The sequence below is a fragment of the Podarcis filfolensis genome, assembly GCF_964270895.1.
Source record: "Podarcis filfolensis genome assembly, chromosome: 10".
NCBI classification, from domain to species: domain Eukaryota; kingdom Metazoa; phylum Chordata; class Lepidosauria; order Squamata; family Lacertidae; genus Podarcis; species Podarcis filfolensis.
This window is the reverse complement of record NC_139612.1, coordinates 15,167,985-15,188,407: the sequence shown is the minus strand read 5'-3', so window position 1 is coordinate 15,188,407 and position 20,423 is coordinate 15,167,985. Positions and strand designations below refer to the sequence as shown.

The 20,423-nt window shown below is 43.9% G+C and overlaps 1 protein-coding gene across 1 annotated transcript in view; it reads left to right on the top strand.

Annotated features, from left to right (window-relative positions):
• Window positions 1-17,355, top strand: part of MAPK12 (mitogen-activated protein kinase 12) — a 43,096-nt gene extending 25,741 nt beyond the window's left edge. The window contains exons 5-12 of the mRNA XM_083575331.1: window positions 328-357; window positions 2,441-2,488; window positions 9,837-9,951; window positions 11,740-11,811; window positions 12,906-12,985; window positions 13,251-13,329; window positions 15,236-15,409; window positions 17,165-17,355. Coding sequence (XP_083431457.1) covers window positions 328-357; window positions 2,441-2,488; window positions 9,837-9,951; window positions 11,740-11,811; window positions 12,906-12,985; window positions 13,251-13,329; window positions 15,236-15,409; window positions 17,165-17,235 — 669 coding nt within the window. The 3' untranslated portion in view covers window positions 17,236-17,355. The remainder of the gene's footprint in view (window positions 1-327; window positions 358-2,440; window positions 2,489-9,836; window positions 9,952-11,739; window positions 11,812-12,905; window positions 12,986-13,250; window positions 13,330-15,235; window positions 15,410-17,164) is intronic.
• The last annotated feature ends 3,068 nt before the right edge of the window (window positions 17,356-20,423 follow it).

Genomic DNA, 20,423 nt, shown 5'->3' with positions numbered 1-20,423 from the left:
CTCAGCCAATGACATTCTTACAGTTTCATAAAATGACAACGTGTTTATGTAAAGTAGCTCACTCACACTTTTTTATGTATTTGTAAAACTGAACAACTCACAGCTTTGAGAAGACCGTGGTTGGCAGGGGCAGAAATCATGTTGGAGATCGTTGTAGGAGAAATATAAATGTGATTAATAAAGTAAACTTTACTGGCAGGCAAAATCAGCAGTAGTTTCTAGTTTCCGTTGGTCAGAATTTAAAGTCATATAGCATCACAAACCTTTTCAGTGTGATCTATGTTTATCAATGTCCGATAAATAAAGTGCAATTTTGTTTTTTTGCAGTATATCCATTCGTCAGGCATAATTCATCGGGTAAGTAAAGAATCTCATTTCCGGGTTGCTGTTTTTCTGTTCTGTAGTTTTAGATGGCTCTCTCACAGAAGCAAGCCAAAGGCATGAGAATGATTTACGAAACAAACACCTAGTGTGTCAGCGCAATGTTAACTTAATGTTTGCCTTGATCTTGATTACAAAATCTGTTCCGCAACTGCTAAAATGAAAGGATTGTTTCTGATTAACAAAATACAATTAATGGGTTGCATCCCAACTCAGGCTTAAGAGTACAGCCACTGAAATCCGTGGGACTTAAGCTAATCATGAAGAACTTAAGTTCCACTGCTTTCAATGGGTCTACTCTAAGCATGGCTAATTCCAGAACGAACCCCTTGACAGTTACATCCATTAGAGGGGGGAAAGTTCACACATATTCACACGCTATTTTTCATCATATCGATGGTAAAAAGAAAAAGAGCTATAAAGAAGAGTAACTGTTTTATTACGTGGTTTTAATAATTATCTGCTATGGCTAAGAAAATATGCATTTCTTGTTCCGTGGATATCTGATATGTTTTGGCTTCTTCTGTATGTTCTTAAAATACTATTTAAAACGCCAAGCTTTTGTAGCTAAATCAGAAATGATTGCCATTTTAGAGTAAATATCACAATGTGGGGAGTGATATTCCTGTTGTTAAGTACAGGAAAGCTTGCTGTGTGTAGGTGGTTTCTTGGGAAGTGTTATAATAAATTATAAGCATGCACCCTTGTATTATAAAATAAAAGGTGCCTAAGTTGAACCTGTGTCATTAACCTAGGCATTTCAGGCCTAGAATAGCATTAGTCCTAGATTAGATCTAGGTTTGATGTGCCCTGACCTTAGTTACAGGATAAGGCTGTTTTCTGGATATGTGACAATTTCCACTTCAAGTTCTGACAATATCAGAAATCAAGAAATAAAAAAATGTCCAGTAGCACCTTAGAGACTGTTGCAAACAAAATCTGCCCTTCTTCCCTTATGGGGTATCCAGAAGCCCGTATAGAGTCCTTAAGTGGGTTCCCTATCAGTAGGAGAAAATAACAGAGGCCAACCAGAGAGTATTGAGAAGCAAAGCAGCTAGTAAGCCTGAACTTTATTAAAGCTGTTGCAGCAGGGTCCCCACTCACGCGCAGGAGGGCAGAGGAGGACCCAGAACAAAGGTGTACCTGCCCTTATATAGACATTTTAAATTCCCTGCCCTGGAGCTCAAGACCACCCTTGCATACATTATACATACATCATGGAAGGGGTGTAACCCGAGACCACCCCCCACAAACATCATACCTACATCACAGAAAAGGTGGTCTACAACAGAAATTTGAATGTTGTTGTTTTTCCTGTCAGCCAGGTTATCTGATAATGCCTTATCTGATTGCCTTTCCTGGTAGTCCGGCCATTCCCTTGAAATGGTGATTACCTGAGACAATGGGAAGGTTCCCTCACCCCCTCCCTCCTTGCAGAGAAAACATTTGGTCAGCTTGAGAGTCAAAATGATTTCAGGATGGTCTTCCTGTGCTGCTCCAGACATGTGGTCCACATATCTATGTACGTGCTTAGTTGGTACATTTATGAACATTTATTATATATACATATAAGACCTTAATTTTTTTATTACAATACCAACTAAGTTTGTTCTTGGTATGAGCTTTCGTGTGTATGCAAACTTCTTCAGATACACTGAAACAGAAGTCACCAGACCTTTATATATAGTGAGAGGGTAGGGAGGGATATTACTCAGAAGGGTGGTGGGAATGAATGATTCAGACCAGGTCTCTCCATGGTTTTAAGTTTGGTAATAAGTTGTAATTCAGCAACTAAATAGAGACATTGGATTCTTATCTCATTATACATGATAAAGTTATCTTTGGTCATCTCACCCCTTGCTTTTTCCTGTAAGACCAACTGCAGTCGTTAACAGTCGTCAATAGGTCTACCACACCTATCGGCCAATCACCCATTCCCCACCCTGCCCTAAACAATGCCCTCCATTGAAATAAGTACTGGTTTTTATTTTTATTTTAAATGTGTTCTTCCTGAAGAGAATTTCATCTCAGATTTGTTTGTTTATAAATATATTTGTAGGACTTAAAACCTGGAAATCTAGCAGTAAACGAAGACTGTGAATTGAAGGTAAGAAATGTGAACACTTTGGACTTACAGAAGTTTGAAGATATAGACATGGATGTGGGGGAATTTGGTAGTAGGACTACCAAATTCGGAACTAATGTGATAGGAGCCTTTCAAAAGGAGGGTGGCGCAGGGTAGTACAGTGGTACCTTGGCTTAAGAACTTAATTTGTTCTGGAGGTCCGTTCTTAACCTGAAACTGTTCTTAACCTGAAGCACCACTTTGGCTAATGAAGCCCCCCCACTGCCGGAGCACAATTTCTGTTCTCATCCTGAAGCAAAGTTCTTAACATGAGGTACTATTTCTGGGTTAGCAGAGTCTGTAACCTGAAGCGTATGTAACCTAAAGCGTATGTAACCCGAGGTACCACTGTGTATAATTATTTTGTGGTAGTTTCTTTGAATATCTTCTGAAGTAATAGAATAATGACAGTGTTTGGGTCATAAGTTCACAAGGGTTGGCAGAAATGAGTTAAGCAAGCCAAGAAATAGGTTGCTTAACTCTGGTTACCCATTTCACCCCATCCAGGAAACTATAGTTGACAGGTTTGATATAGCCAGTGTATTGATCCACCGTTTGAAGTTTAATACAGTGGAACCTCAGTTATCGAACGTAATCAGTTCCAGAAGACTATTTGACTTCCGAAACGTTCGACAACCAAGGCGCAAAGGGCTGTCAGAAATTTCAATGGCGAAAATTGAGAAGCGCGCCTCGGAAGCCGTTCAACTTCTGAGGCACATTCGAAAACTGAAGCAATTACTTCCAGGTTTTCAGTGTCCAGGTTCTGAAACATTCGGCTTCTGAGGCGCTCGAAAACCGAGGTTCCACTGTAGTTTCCCAGATCAGAAATTATAATTAACTGAGAACGTTACGGCTTTGCCTCCTCACATGAAGGGATCTGTGTGCGGCCACAAGGTCTGTTCATATCTTGGCTTATTAAGTCGAGATACGATTGTCCAAACTATCCCGGTGTGTCTTGAAGCCTGAAATAACGTAATTCATAATTACTGGCTAAGGTAAGGTTGCTTGCACCATAGGCAATTAGCTGCTTTTTTAGAGGGCCATGCACGACCGGTTTCATTAGTAATTATTGGACTTCACCCAAGATGCTTCACCCAAGATTGTTTATAAGTGGACGGCAGAGCTGAGCATTTGCTTGCGTGGAATAAACTTTGCCAGAGGTACTTTACTTAGCTGCATGAAATAATAAGCAGGAATTACAGTGCTAATGGGTTGAGGTATTGTCACTAAAGTGTCAAGAAGAAAATCTGTATTTTTTTTAACCAACTGGAAATGCTCTTAATTCAACATTCTTACTGTCTTTCCAAAACTAAAATTGCTCGTTCTGTGCATGCAATTGGGTTATTTCCCCTGCAATAAAAGCTCTTGAGCCAATCACCTCAGCGTGGCTGTTGAAGCCCTCCCAAAACCAGCAGTCGGGGAGTCCTCAATATCACCTCTGAGACCGGCTGTGTCAGCTCAGGCAGGAAGACTTCTGGGCAGCAAGATGGGCGGTAAACCAACAGAATCCCTAATCCATCCCAGTTGCCCAGGGCCAGGAACACATGTTCCCAACTGGACAGAGAGCCTGGAGGGAGAGAAAGATAATTTCTATAGACCAAAGCAACTTCACTTCCTATGTTGATGCTGCACTGAGTGGGCATAGCTGGGTGAGACCAACTTCATCCTAGGTCTCAGTGATGCAGACCCGATTGGCTTCCTCATTCATAATCAGATAGTGGATAAGGCAAGTCTTACTCAGAGCCAAGTTGGCATTCGACGGCAGCCACAGACCTGAGGGCTGGTTGATAAACAGTAAAGGACTTCTGGACAGTTAAGTCCAGTCAAAGGCGACTATGGGGTTGTGGCGCTCATCTCGCTTTCAGGCCGAGGGAGCCGGTGTTTGTCTGCAGACAACTTTCCGGGTCATGTGGCCAGCATGACTAAACCACTTCTGGCGCAACGGAACATAGTGACGGAAACCAGAGCGCACAGAAACGCCATTTACCTTCCCGCCGCAGCGGTACCTATTTATCTACTTGCACTGGCGTGCTTTCGAGCTGCTAGGTTGGCAGGAGCTGAGACACAGGTTGGAAGAGGGTCTGGCACACAGCACAATCACTAACCACCTGTCCCATGTGCCCCTTACCTGGCCTGCCCCACCTCTCACACCAAATCTTCCTGAATCCTGAACCACTGCAACTGGGGCCCCCACTGCTCTCCCCAGCCACATGCAAACCCCATGCAAATTTAAAACAGTTAAAACAATTGTAGCATTGGGCCTGTCTCTGCTTTGTAGCTGATGCTGCAGCCAGGAGATGTAGACTGGCTGCAGGTGCAGAGGTCAAAGAGGTCAAAGCTGCTTTCAGCTGCTGGCACTGGCTTGCCTAACAGTGAAAGACTCAGCTGGTGCAAGACTAGCAGGGAGTGGGTAGCTGTAGATCAGGGATCGGCAAGGTTTACCGGCCATGGGCCGGATCACTCCCACAGAGATCATCCGTGGGCCGGACTGGAGCAGCGTGACGCCGAAAATTACATCTGCGCAGAAGCGATTTTCAGCATCTGGACATTCGCAGACACAGTTTCTGGTATATGCGCAGGTGCGATTTTCGGCACCGCTTGGCGAGTCCCCACACTGTGCTGTGCCGGTTTAACGCAGTGCTCGGGGGACTTGCCAAGCAGGCGGCTCGGGGGCTGGTAAAATGGTTTTTGTGTGCCGCATCCAGCCCACGGGCCGCACGTTGCCGACCCCTGCTGTAGATGGTGAGGGGATTGGAAGTCTCTCTTCTTACTTTCTCCTGCTTGTCTCCTTGCCACAAACAGCAGTCGCTTGGTTCCTGGATCTTTGAACTGCCGAGCTACATTTTATATTCTGTTAGGGCTAAAGGTAGTGTTGGGTATATAAATATTTGCATTTGAACACTGGGAAGCTGCAACAGCAGCAAAAAAAACCAAGCCCATAACCTGAAGACGATCAAACTGTTCCATGCACACTGCTGAGTTGTGGCATTAATAGAATGGCATTGACTATGTAATTGCAACTTTCTCGATAAAATAATAGGTTTAAGTTAAAAGGGAAGTGGGAAAAGAGTGATCGATCCGACTGATGTGTTAAGTATTGCTGCCTTTTATCATTCAATTGTGCAGTTCAAAAAAACAACCACAAAACCACTTCTGTAAACTAGAATTGCCACTTACTCTTGCCAGAAAAAAAACAACTAGTATGCAGAGACAACGTCCGTGATCCCCTTCATATAATGAATAGTCTCTTTCAGATAAACCCCCTGTTCCTTGGGAAAGTGCTTTTCAGTGTGAACAAGGATATCAAAACCAAGTAGACATCTGCATTTCTTTGAAACAAAGCAGTTGTTTCACTGCAAGTGGTTGTGTCGCCAGCGCCGAAACTTGGGAAGGGTTAGCAATGATGTCAGATTCAGCGAGAGAGAGATTGTTTTCAATTTGCATTTGTTGTCAAAGAATGTGTGCCTAAGTCTGTGGTTGCTGTTTCTTGATGGAAATAAATAGACCTGGGCGACGTATCAATATATCGCCCAGGACCGGTTTGACGGCCAGACCACAACAGCGCCTTTACCCAGCTGTATATCGTGAAGGAAACCACCACGGCTCTTGAGTCCCTCCGCCACCAGTGCCCGGTGCATGGAGAGAAGAACAAACTGCATCAGCCCCAGCCCTGCCAAGGCATCGGGGTGAAATTGCCGCCGCTCCCGCTGAGGGAGCTGAGGCAGTTTGCCCCCGGCGACTTGCGTGGTCGTGGCCAATGCAGCTCATTCCTCTGCACAAGAACAAGTATTTACAGTGGTACCTCGGGTTAAGTACTTAATTCGTTCCGGAGGTCTGTACTTAACCTGAAACTGTTCTTAACCTGAAGCACCACTTTAGCTAATGGGGCCTCCTGCTGCTGCGATGCTGCCGGAGCACAATTTCTGTTCTCATCCTGAAGCAAAGTTCTTAACCTGAAGCATTATTTCTGGGTTAGCGGAGTCTGTAACCTGAGGCGTATGTAACCTGAAGCGTATGTAACCCAAGGTACCACTGTATTTATTTCTTGGATTGGAGAGAGACTGGCAGGAATGGCATTTAAAGAGTGCTTAGAGGGTACTCTCCACTTAGGTGATTTTCACTTAGCAAGCGGGGGAACCAGAACATAAACCTGTGTCATTGGGGAGTCGCCTGTAAACTTTGGAAGATAGGCGAACTAATGCCAGTGTACTGGAAGAAGCAAAGATCACAAGTGTCGAAGCAATGATTCTTCAACATCAATGTCGTTGGACTGGTCATGTTGTGCGGATGCCTGATCATCGTCTTCCAAAGCAACTACTCTATTCCAGACTTTAAAAAGGAAAGTGTCATGCTGGTGGTTAAGGAAAGTGGTTCAAACACTCTCTCAAGGCAAATCTAAAATAAATGTGGTATAAACAACTGGGAAACACTGGCCTGCGAACGCTCCAATTGGAGAAAGGTGTCATGGGTTTTGAAGACACTCAAACTCAGGACGAAAGGGAGAAACGTGCTAAGAGGAAGGCACACTTGACAAACCCTCACCATGATCAACTCCCACCCGGAAACCAATGTCCCCACTGTGGAAGGATGTGTGGATCCAGAATTGGCCTCCACAGTCACTTGTGGAACCACTGTTAAAACTGTGTTTATGGAAGACAATCTTACTCAGCTATGAGTGATCACCAAAGAAGAAGAAGACATTATGTAGATTTAGCAGTTAAGTGGTTCCCCATCCTATGAAATCAGACCTTAGCAAAATATGAAATAAATAAATAATAAATAAAATAATAAATAATGAAATTAATTGTTTCAGCAGGAACCTTCCTGCTTGACACCCAAGGTTAAAACATCACATTTTGACCTAAAAATAGACTACAGCTGACACAGAGATAGGAAACTTAAGATTTACAAAATTGATTTATTTTATTTTATTAATGCAAGGAAGTTTGAGTAATTGACGGTTCATGCTTTAAAAACACCGTTCAGTTCCCAAGAGGAGACTTTGCTTTGTCGCACATCCATCTTCTAAGAAATCAGCAATGCTCCACAGACCTATTATCTGTGACAGAATTGTAGTGTAAAACACTGCTGTCAAAACAAGCAGACCTTATTAACCCTGAAACATTTTAAGAGTGAAGCGTAAGCCCTGTGGAAAAATTACCGTCTCTTAACCGAAGGGTTGAAGGGCTTGTGACTGCAGCCAGCCTTTGTAATCATATTACACAGATCTGGTGTAACTGCGTTTTAAATCCTTGCAACTAACTGCACCCTGTGCTTCAGCGACAGTTTGCAGAGCACCAGGCAAAATGATGCTTATTGCATATACAGCCTCAGACTGCTATCCTTTTATTTTAAAGTAGCCTCTGCAAGTTATGAAAGGATCCTGCCCTGGGACTTCTTGCAACAGAGAGGGCAACAGTGTTTAAGATTCCTTTGCGTGCTTAACGGCCTGGTGCTGTCAACCACTGGTGACCATCTCATAGTGTCTGTGAGCACAAACCTCCATAAATAAGTATCGAACTGGGTGCAGTGGGAAAGCGTGTACACACAACTGAAGTGATGGACATGAGGCAGGAGTTGATAATGCAGGTGAGCTGCGCACAGGTGAGCTGCATGCAAGCTGCCGGCCAGCCCTGTGGAGCCTCCTTTTATTGAGACAAATATGCAAACCAGGCAGATACATTTTGGGCTGTGACCTTTACACATCTTCCGGTCCCGAGATTGTGGGGTGGTACAAAATTATTTTGGCACCTGTTTCCACCACGTCATTTTCTCCTTGCACAGTGTATGACAAAGGAGACAAAAGGTCTCAGAGACAAAGGTTACAGACAGGGCACCGCAGACTACTGAGACCACAAAAGGTTAGACAGAGGCAACAGTGTTCAGACAGGCATGGCTTTGTCTGTGAGGGGTGTGTGTGCTCTGCACCCCATGGTCACGCGTGCAGGCAGACTGAGGCTGCCTGCGGGTGGGGCGTGTGCTCCCTCCGGACCCCACTCCCCACTCCGCGATCATCCCTACACACAACCTCATAGATATTGGTGGATACGCATGGTTCCCATCACCCAGAGTATGGTCTTTTTAAAATAAGAGACTTAAGAGTAGAAGTATAGAATGCACCTTGCCACCACTCCTGGGACCCATGACTAACATTTCTTTGCCTAGTTGGTGCTAAGTAAGCAATGGCGATCTATCGGCAACATCTTTTAATGCGAGAGGAAGTGAGGTGATCTCCACTAATTCTCCCTGCACCACCTTCCTTCCACATTCTGGCTTTTCCACAGGATCCCACAATACGATACGATACTCTTTATTGTCATTGTCCCATACAGAACAACAAAATGGGGGGGGGGGATCTACATAAGACATTCGAAACCAACAAGCCTGCTATCCCAACCTGGTTAGCCCCCTAAAAACTCTGATACCCCATTTTTAAAATACAATACACTCCCATAGAGACTCCTTATACTGCGTTTAAAACCAAAATCGCATTTGGATAGAATCTGTTTCTCAGGCGGCTGGTCCTAGTCTTTATAACCCTGTACCTTCTTCCAGAAGGCAGAAGCTGAAAGAGATCATTTCCGGGGTGTGCACTATCCTGCGCTATCTCTGCAGCTTTCTTATGGCACCTGGAAGCGTAGATTTGATTCAAGGTGGGAAGAGTGCACCCAATTATTCTCTCCGCAGTCTTTACAACCCTGGACAGCATTGTTTTTCCCCTGACCGTGCAGCTCCCAAACCACACACAGAGACCATAAGTTAATACACTCTCAACAGTACAATGGTAAAATGCCATCAACAGGTCCTTTGAGAGATTGTTTTTCTGGAGGATTCTCAGAAAATATATCCTCTGTTGTGCTCTCTTCATCAGGTCTTTGCTGTTTTCTCCCCTCTGAAACGGGGGTGCTAGGGGCTGCAGCAGGAAAAGGGAGAAATTTTGCCCCTTATTTCTCAACCCAATTATCATAGCATGAATCTTAGCCCCATAGGTCTTTAAACCATCATTCAAAGTGATTAATTTTCCTTTCGCTTCATATATTCTGGCTTTGAAAACAGATGCTGGGACAGAGCCCTCGATCCAGACCTCTTAGCGAAGAAGAAAAGTATTTTTCTTCTCGCTTAACAGAGCGCAACAGCACCGTTTCCTCCCCAGCATTATAATGGCAATCAGGAGTGTAATTTTGCATGTTTATTACCAATGTGATTTTTTCAATTGCAGTGCTAGAACATCGGTTTAACGCGTTCTGCTTCTCTGCCATCCCTGTTTTCAATTTGTTTATGACTAATTTGGAGTTGCAAATTGAATGCATCTTTGGTTCCCCTGTAACAGATTCTGGATTTTGGGCTAGCAAGGCATACAGATAGCGAGATGACTGGCTACGTGGTTACCAGATGGTACAGAGCCCCAGAAGTTATACTTAACTGGATGCATTATACACAAACAGGTAATTGTCGTGTTTGTGCTCAGATTAACACTGTAACTTGAGCTCTTCTAGGGGCATCATTACACAAAGCCACTCTGTGCTTATATTTGTCTCTCGGAATACCAACCAAAGGGGTATTGCTTTGTACATAATCCCCTGATCTCTGTTGTGCTAATTGCAATTCTCAGTCTGTTTATATCTGGAACAAAAATGAGGGCAGCTGTTAACTTCCGTGGAGGCCTTCCAGGTGTCTTGAGAAACAATTCCAGCTTCCCCTCGGGAAATCAAGGAATGTTTTCTACCATTCATGGGTTCCAAGGTATTGCCATATGGCAATCTAGCTACCTCAGGGTATGCCTGGCTTTCAGCCTGCCTTCTCATGGTCTCAGTGTCCTTATTAACTTCCTAGAACAACTTCAGTCCCAGGCAATAGATACAGTCTGGCAGATACTCCTGTTCCTATAGCCATCTGCTTGACCAAACCATCATCATCATCATTGTTATTATTATTAAGCTGTTCCTGCCTCCAGTATTGGTCCACCCTTTCCTGTAGTCCAGCGGTTCTCAACCTGTGGGTCCCCAGATGTTGTTGGACTACAACTCCCATCATCCCTGAGCTCTGGCCTTGCTAGCTAGGGATGGTGGGAGTTGTAGTCCAACAACATCTGGGGACCCACAGGTTAAGAACCGCTGACCTAGAGCATGGGTAGGCAAACTAAGGTCCGGGGGCTGGATCCAGCCTAATCGCCTTCTAAATCCGGCCCGGGGACAGTCCGGGAATCAGCGTGTTTTTACATGAGTAGAATGTGACCTTTTATTTAAAATGCATCTCTGGGTTATTTGTGATGCATAGGAATTTATTCATATATTTTTTTCAAAATATAGTCTGGCCCCCCACAAGGTCTGAGGGACAGTGGACCGGCCCCCTGCTGAAAAAGTTTGCTGACCCCCGACCTTGAGCTCCATAGAGAAATGATGAGGTGTATTAAATAAATGAAAACCTAATGACAACAGTGGATGGCCCTGTGGCGATCACACAGGGTCCCCGGACGTTTGACGGTCTATTGATCCCTTCCCTGTGCCACCACTGTGATCGCCTCTTCGCTGCCACCAACCCGTTTCTCTTGGGTACACACGGAGTCCAGACAGTTGTTAACATTAACAAATAATCAAGTTTATTTTTATAAGCATGAACAAGTTTAAGGTTTCAGTTAATTTTTCTTGTCAGTTTCTTAATCTTAGTTTCTTTACTGACCTATACGTTCCTAACAAATTCAAACTGATTATCCCAACTATCTATCTGACTCCACCTAACAGTTCCTCTCACTCTCTCACAACACAACTCGACCAACCCACAGACTTAACCTCCCTCTTCCTTCTCCAACTCCCAACTCTCAACTGACTTCCACACAACTCCAACTCTAACTCTAACTCCTCCCCTTGGGTTCCCACTGGCCAATTACATCACACTCATTTAACCCTTTCCTTATGATGCACCTAGGAGGCAAACGCCACAGGCCCCAACTCAGAATCACAACTTGCTGCGTTCGTCCATAGTTGCTCACTCTTGAAAGTAGAAAAGGAACATTTGTAATCCAGTCCTCCACAGCTGCCCCAAAAGCACACATTGGGTTGTGTCAAGGAGCTACTCCTCTTGCAGAAACCAAATGCACATTTTGCAATTGCAAACTAAAATACTTTATGTGCCTTGCCTCTAAAAGGATTTGTTTTTCTGCATAAAGCACAGGCATAAGCTGAACTTAAAAGGTCTCGCACAGCAATTTAACGTAACCATTTTCTGTATTTCAGTTGACATCTGGTCAGTGGGCTGCATCATGGCTGAGATGATCACGGGAAGGCCTCTCTTCAAAGGCAACGATCGTATCCTTTCACGGCGAACACTTGGCATTAAGATGTAGAAGTATGTAAGAATCTGGGTGTCAAAAGTGTGTGAGTTCAGAAACACTTTAAACAAATAATTATCCCTTTAGCTTCTTGCTTCCAAATGTTTTTACGTTTGTGTTTTGGCCAAAATTTGCAAAGAGGGAAACTTAATAGTACATCACGGCTGCTTTGCATTACTAATTGCAAGTAGAAATTCAAATTTGTAAGACTCCCTGGCACGCAGGGCTGGTTTTTTCAGTTTATCATATATACTTGGTTGCCAGCTATGCTTTACAACTTCATATCTGTCCCTTCCTTCCCTGCTGTGGGACAACATAGAAGCTCAGCAAGTATTACTGAAAGTCAGGGACAGCTAAAGCTAAGGAAGGCTGCCGTCAAAACTTGCAGAAAGTTCTTATAACCAGTTTTGAAAGATAAGTGTAAAACTATCTGAGCTCTAATGTGGCTTATAAAAGCTTGTGGAAACATGAATGAATGAATGAATGAATGAATGAATGAATGAATGAATCTTTATTTGCATCAGCCATTGGCCATAGCAATAAAACAGCAATACGATATACAAAGAATAGAAATAAGTCAATTCTATAAAATATATTTTAGGGTTTTGAATTAATAGTCAAATGGTGGATCTTATTCTGATTGCCCCAGCTAAAAGCCTTGCAGCCTTTGCTGTCACCTGCTCATCTTGATCTGCCAAGAGAAAGGACCCTGTGGCAGTGGTTGGGCGACCCGGAATGGACAAAAAAAGAGGGGTGATAATCTCATTCAAGTCTTTGTACAAACATGTTTTTCTGTGATACTGTCAGGTCCAAAGCTGAGCTATGAAGTGTCCTCCCCATTGCTATCTCTGAATGGTATTCAGAGGTTATCCTTAGCCAGCTGTGGTTTTGAGAAGGTATAAGAGACAGATAGACTTTGGTATGTGGAAGCCAAGACCATCTAAAACACCTCTCCTTTTTACACGTGTTGTATGTTCCAGTATTAACAGCAAGAAAAACCAGATCTGTTACAACATGCTTTTTTATTTTGACATACATACTGAAGATTTGACTCCTAACTTTGGCATTCAGACCTGGACCAGCTCACAGAAATAATGAAAGTAACAGGCACACCAACTCAAGATTTTGTTCAGAAACTGCAAAGCCAAGATGTAAGTAGCTCTTGATTTCTCTGATTTCTTAAGGACAAAGTAGAGATTCAGAAATGTCATGTGGATTGCACCAGTTCAGGTGGGAGACGGCATATATGCTTTTTCATAGTAATTTTCATTGTACCTTTGTTTTGGAAGATCGTTTTTATTATTATGTAGTAGTCTGAGACACAACTGAATTTGTACTCCATGGATAGCACTGAGACTAAATTTGATGTCATTTCCTTATTGTAAATGTTAACATCCTGTTTTGGCTTCTTTCAAGGCAAAAAACTATATCAAAAGCCTTCCAAAAGTGCAGAAAAAAGACTTTGCTGCTATCTTGAAGTATGCAAATCCTTTAGGTAAGTAAATATAGATGCACGTCACGAATAATGAAGCTGTGTGGTGTAGCATGGCAGTGAACAATTAAGTTTAATTGAAGTTGGACAGATACTTTCTGTCCTTTTCTAACAAGCTTTTCCAATAATTTTGCTGCTATCTGAAAATTCCTCTGTACAAGATATTTATCCCCACCTGAATTAATCCATCTCCCATTAGGACGGCCAACTTTTAAGCAAGGTGTGTTGTAAGAGAATGTTACTGTTTCATTAAAAGGTAAAGGACCCCTGACAGTTAAGTCCAGTCACAAACGACTCTGGGGCTGCGGCACTCATCTCGCTTTACTGGCCGAGGGAGCCAACGTTTGTCCGCAGACAGTTTTTCCAGGTCATGTGGCCAGCATGACTTAAGCTGCTTCTGGCGAAACCAGAGCAGCCCACGGAAATGCCATTTACCTTCCCGCCAGAGCAGTACCTATTTATCTACTTGCACTTTGATGTGCTTTTGAACTGCTAGGTTGGCAGGAGCTGGGACAGAGCAATGGGAGCTCACCCTGTTGCGGGGATTCGAACCGCCGACCTTCCGATTGGCAAGCCCTAGCCTCGGTGGTTTAGACCACAGCGCCACCCGCATCCCTGTTTCATTAGTAAGGCAGAAATAAATATTTTCAAAAGCTATGCGACAGTTTCCATACTTCATCTCTTTGGTTTTATTGTAATATTGCACCAGTAGCTACTCAGAGAAATAATGTGAAGCCAACTTTATATCATATTATTTTTATTATATAGCTATATCGAGTATTCCAGAAAGTCAACAAAGCTGCAAAATCTCTCTTGTTGTTTTAGCAATCCCTTCCCCTTCCTACCCTAATGGCCTCATGCTGTCCCTACTTTTGTGATTTGTAAGGATACGCTTTTCCTTCTAGGCATACCTAACAATAATAATAATAATAATAATAATAATTTTATTTATACCCTGCCCTCCCTGGCCAAGACTGGGCTCAGGGTGGCTAACACCAAATACATAATACATTAAAAAAAAATCAAACGATTGATTAAAATACAGTTCAAAATCACATTTAAAATCAAATCAGGTGGGAACCCACGAATCACAACCATAGGGGTAAGGAATATTAAATGTTCACCAGGCCCGGTCACCTGTGCTGGTCCCATGTGGGCCGATAGAAGGAGCCGAGAGGCCACTTACATACAGGGTCCCATAGAAAGAGGGAAGAAGGAAGGGGGTCAGACTGGGTCCCGACCAAAGGCCTGGGGCAACAGCTCCATCTTGCAGGCCCTGCGGAAAGATGTCAGATCCCACAGGGCCCTGGTCTCTTGCGACAGAGCATTCCACCAGGCTGGGACCACAGCTGAAAAGGCTCTGGCCCTGGTCGAGGCCAGTCTAAGCTCCTTGAGGCCCGGGACCTCCAAAGTATGATTGATTATGGACCTTAAGGTCCTCCGCAGGGCGAACCAGGAGAGGCGGTCGTATAAGTACAAGGGTCCTAGGCTGTATAGGGCTTTAAAGGTTAAAAGCAGCAGCTTAAACCTGACCCTGTACTCCAGTGTTCCCCAACCTTGGGCCTCCAGCTGTTTTTGGACTACAATTCCCATCATCCTTGACCACTGGTCTTGCTAGCGAGGGATGATGGGAGTTGTAGTCCAAAAACAGCTGGAGCCCCAAGGTTGGGGAACACTGCTGTACTCAACCAGGAACCAGTGCAGCTGGTATAGCACTGGATGAATTTGTTTCTATCCCAAGGAACTGAGTGGCCTCTGAAAATGCAAAAGCCACTCCTGATCTATATGATCGTTCATTAGCATAGTTAAGCTCAGTATTATTTCCTTAAACCTGACCTGCTGCCGGAAAATTAAAATCATTATGTTCCGTGCTGGGTCTTAGTGCTTTCCCTCTCCTTTGTTGATCCAGCTGTGAACCTTTTGGAGAAGATGTTGGTGTTAGACGCAGAGAAGAGAGTGACGGCTGCAGAAGCTTTAGCACATCCTTACTTTGAAGCCATTCATGATCCTGAAGAGGAAACCGAAGCAGAGAAATACGACGACACTTTTGACAACATGGACCTGCCCCTGGATGAGTGGAAATGTACGTTTGGTACATTTTGGCAATCTTCAGGCTAGGACAGAAAACATATATGGGCTCTTGGGAAAATAGGCTTATACAGTGGGACCTCGGGTTACATACGCTTCAGGTTACAGACTCTGCTAACCCAGAAATAGTACTTCAGGTTAAGAACTTTGCTTCAGGATGAGAACAGAAATAGTGCTCCTGCGGCGCGGCGGCAGCAGGAGGCCCCATTAGCTAAAGTGGTGCTTCAGGTTAAGAACAGTTTCAGGTTAAGAACGGACCTCCGGAACGAATTAAGTACTTAACCTGAGGTACCACTGTAATTAAAATATGCTTCAGGTGAATTTAGAAATCGGATGCAGTGAATTTCTATATGTGTCCTCCCCCCTCCAGCCTTCATTGGTTCTGTATAGTTTTCCTTTCCATTCTACTTCCGTTCCCCCATGTTCATCACCTATTTATCAACATTTGTATTGTGCAACAAATCAGACTGCTAATCCACATATTGCCTACTCCACTGTTTCCCAAACTTGGGTCTCCAGCCGTTTTTTGGACTGCAACTCCCATCATCCCTAGCTGTCAGGAGCAGTGGTCAGGGATGATGGGAACTGTAGTCCAAAAACAGCTGGAGACCCAAGTTTGGGAAACAGGTCTCAGGCCAGGGATGGGGAATCAGGTGCAATTGGACTCTGACCCCCATCAGCCCTAGCCAGCATGACCAATAGTTAGGATGATGGCAGCTATATCCAGTAACATCTGGAGAGGCACAGGTTCTCCATCGCTGGCCTAAGAATGGCAGACGTAATGTAGAAAGCCATTGTAGAAAGTTTCCATTAGAACAGCTTCCTGTCTTAAGCCCTAATTCTGAGCCCTAATTCCTGCAATTTTAAGAAGATATGCCTGAGATAGGATCTGGCATCTTCTATTTGCAAAGTCTGTGCTTGACAGCTTGAGTTATGGCTCTCCACTCAATTGTCATGTTTCCTCTTGCATGGTTTTGGTTTTGCTGCTGTTGATTCGTCAAGCCAGTCTGACCTGTTGTAATACCTTTAATATGTTATATAGATATAGATAGCTAGATAGATAGCTAGATAGCTAGATAGCTAGATAGATAGATAGATAGATAGATAGATAGATGATAGATAGATAGATAGATATAGATAGATAGATAGATGATAGATGATAGATAGATAGATAGATAGATAGATATAGAGATAGATGATAGATAGATAGATAGATAGATAGATAGATAGATAGATAGATGATAGATAGATAGATGATAGATAGATAGATGATAGATAGATAGATGATAGATAGATAGATAGATAGATAGATGATAGATAGATAGATAGATAGATAGATGATAGATGATAGATGATAGATAGATAGATAGATAGATAGATAGATAGATAGATAGATAGATAGATATAGATATATATATAATATTATAGATAATAAAGAAGATATAGATCAGGCATAGGCAAACTCAGCCCTCCAGATGTTTTGGGACTACAACTCCCTAGCTAACAGGCCCAGTGGTCAGGGATGATGGGAATTGTAGTCCCAAAACATCTGGAGGGCCGAGTTTGCCTATGCCTGATATAGATATTATTAACATATAATTAATTATAGCTAAATCAGAGGCTCTCACACTGTCAATGATGGGGGTGGGATATTTTCCCTGTCTGGTGGTACTTCACAATAAGAAATGGGGATGTGAGTCATTATTCCTCTGAATGTGAAAGCAATTCTTTTTCTTTCTTTTTTCCCCAGGCATCACATTCAAAGAAGTGACAAACTTTAAGCCTCCTCAGTTGCCCGAGTCGAAAGAGACAGCAGTGTAAAACCACAGGGACCAATTTCCTTAGAAATCAAATGAAGGAAGGAGGGTGTAAAATTTTAAATATATATATAATTTAATTGTACAAACCTTTTTATAAATAAACTGGATGTAATCTGTCTAACCTGTATTCTGAGGGAATATTTGCATTCCGGACTTCAGCTAGGAACCTAATGCCATCATAAGCAGCGCACCATGACTGGGTGAATATTTTGTTTCCGCCGCACATTGCTTATACCTGAGAGTATGTATTTCCTTCTCTCACAACCCCAAAACTCTCACAACATATTACAGGTTCTCTGTATTGCTACCATTTCCGGTGGGCTGCTCCACACTCTACGTTTTTCATTTAGGAAACATTGCCAGCATGTGTTCACATGGATACCCGAACCCTTTTTCTACCGTTAAGCGGTTTACGTCAATTCCTGCCGTAGCAGCAAGACCAGGACTTGCTGGCATGGACAAGAAACCAATTGTGTGAAATGAAGTTCCTCAACCACTTTTCAAACTGAGACGGTGTTAAAAAAAAAAAAGTATGTTATGTTCTCGTTGCCAAACAGTCTACTTTAAGCATTCGCAGAAAGGTTTGTTTCGAAGAGAGAGAGGCCAATGGAGGGCATCAGTTTTCTTGACAAACAGCTCTTTGGGAGAGGGAAAGAAAGTCACAGAAACATAATCAAAATTCTTGTTTTGAAAGGGCAGGGGAGCAATTTGCTATTGCAGAATATGCGCTCTTAAAACTCCCCATAGGTCGACTTGTGCCAGGTCAAATCCATCAGCCTCTCTAATCCTGCCCTAGCCAGCAGTAGCTCTCCAAATACTACGATTGAGATACTTCCTAGCCTGGCAGCTGATAAGCGATTATGCCATGGAATAAATCTGGGACTTGTATCCAATGGTGTCCCTCGCACAGATCCATTGGATCCCATGGAGGCCTCTGGCAGAGGAGGGAGACCCATTTTCACCAATATTCCCCCACTGTATCCTCATGTTGTTGTTGTTGTTGTTTAGTCTTTTAGTCGTGTCCGACTCCTGGTGACCCCATGGACCAGAGCACGCCAGGCACCCCTGTCCTCCACTGCCTCCCGCAGTTCGGTCAAACTCATGCTGGTAGCTTTGAGCACACTGTCCAACCATCTCGTCCTCTGTCGTCCCCTTCTCCTTGTGCCCTCCATCTTTCCCAACATCAGGGTCTTTTCCAGGGAGTCTTCTCTTCTCATGAGGTGGCCAAAGTATTGGAGCCTCAGCTTCAGGATCTGTCCTTCCAGTGAGCACTCAGGGCTGATTTCCTCAAGAATGGATAGGTTTGATCTTCTTGCAGTCCATGGGACTCTCAGGAGTCTCCTCCAGCACCATAATTCAAAAGCATCAATTCTTTGGCGATCAACCTTCTTTATGGTCCAGCTCTCACTTCCATACATCATTACTGGGAAAACCATAGCTTTTACTATACGGACCTTTGTTGGCAAGGTGATGTCTCTACTTTTGTGTCCTCATGTCTGCCCCTAAAACCTGCTCCAGAGGGTTGAGGGGTAAGGATGGACCTAAGTTGGTTCATGTCTGTTGTGCATGAAGTCCATCCCATTTCGGTGGATTTTATGGGGAAATCCTTTTAAAAACTCACTTTAAATAAAAATCTTAGGGTTTTGTTAAGTAACTCTTTACTAGGAAGCTTGAAGGCTGCCCTATTTCTTCTCTCCTCTCCTCAATTTCAAGCCTACCAAGGACAGGAAAGGCGATAATCACTCCCACTGGTACATAGAAGCAGCCATCTTGTTTTTCTGTACAATTACTCAGGAAGGGACAGCATGGCTGCTTCCTCAAACATCTTCACACAAATTTCTTTCTTTTTTAAAGGCAGCACTTGGGACCACATCATAAAACTTAAGTTAACTGGTCCATGCAGAGGAAAGCTTCATATAACTCTGAATTAATCCACAGATCTACATTCTGATCTGGAAGTTTTCTGGGAGGCAAGGATCACCTATGTTTGTGCTAAACTCTGGGGTGATTGAAATCCTCAAGCACCCCGATTGGAAGACAGAAAGCTACGTTATACTGCCTTGTAAAATTGGCAGGTGCATGTTAACAGCACTATTGTTCCTACAGAGTCCTCGAAAGTGCGAGAGGTGGTGTGAAGGGTTTTGCAGGGAAACCTGCCCGTTCCATTGGCTCAGGGTCAACCTCATGTTTCGCTATACAGTGAAACCTTGGTTCTTGAACTTAATCCATTCCGGAAGTCCGTTCGACTCCCGAAACGTTCAAAAACCAAGGCGCAACTTTCGATGAGTGCCGGCGCCCCGGAAACAATAGCCAACAGCCACATCGGATGTTCGACTTCCAAAAAACTTTTGAAAACCGGAACACTCACTTCTGGGTTCTCGGCATTTGGGAGCCCATTTGTTCATCAGCTAAGCCATACGAGAACCAACGTTCCACTGTACTCTGGCAAGTATATCAAAGTATTTTAAATGAGAACCAGTGAAGGCGATGAAGGTCCTGTGTAAGTGCCTGGAGGCAGTTGGAGGATGGATGGCGGCTAACAGATTGAGGTTGAATCCTCACAAGACAGAAGTACTGTTTTTGGGGGACAGGGAGCAGGCGGGTGGGGGGGCTCCCTGGTCCTGAATGGGGTAACTGTGTCCCTGGTCCTGAATGGGGTAACTGAAGGTCCAGGTGCGCAGCCTGGGAGTCATTTTGGACTCACAGCTGTCCATGGAGGTGCAGGTTAATTCTGTGTCCAGGGCGGCTGTCTACCAGCTCCATGGTATGCAGGCTGAGACCCTACCTGCCTGTGGACTGTCTTGCCAGAGTGGTGCATGCTCTAGTTATCTCCCGCTTGGACTACTGCAATGCATTCTACGTGGGGCTACCTTTGAAGGTGACCCGGAAACTGCAATTAATCCAGAATGCGGCAGCTAGACTGGTGACTGGGAGTGGCCGCAAGGACCACGTAACACCGGTCCTGAGAGATCTGCATTGGCTTCCAGTACGTTTCCGAACACAATTCAAAGTGTTGGTGCTGACCTTTAAAGCCCTAAACGGCCTCGGTCCTGTATACCTGAAGGAGCATCGTTCAGCCCGGACACTGAGATCCAGCACCGAGGGACTTCTGGTGGTTCCCTCATTGCGAGAAGTGAGATTACAGGGAACCAGGCAGAGGGCCTTCTCTGTAGTGGCGCCCACCCTGTG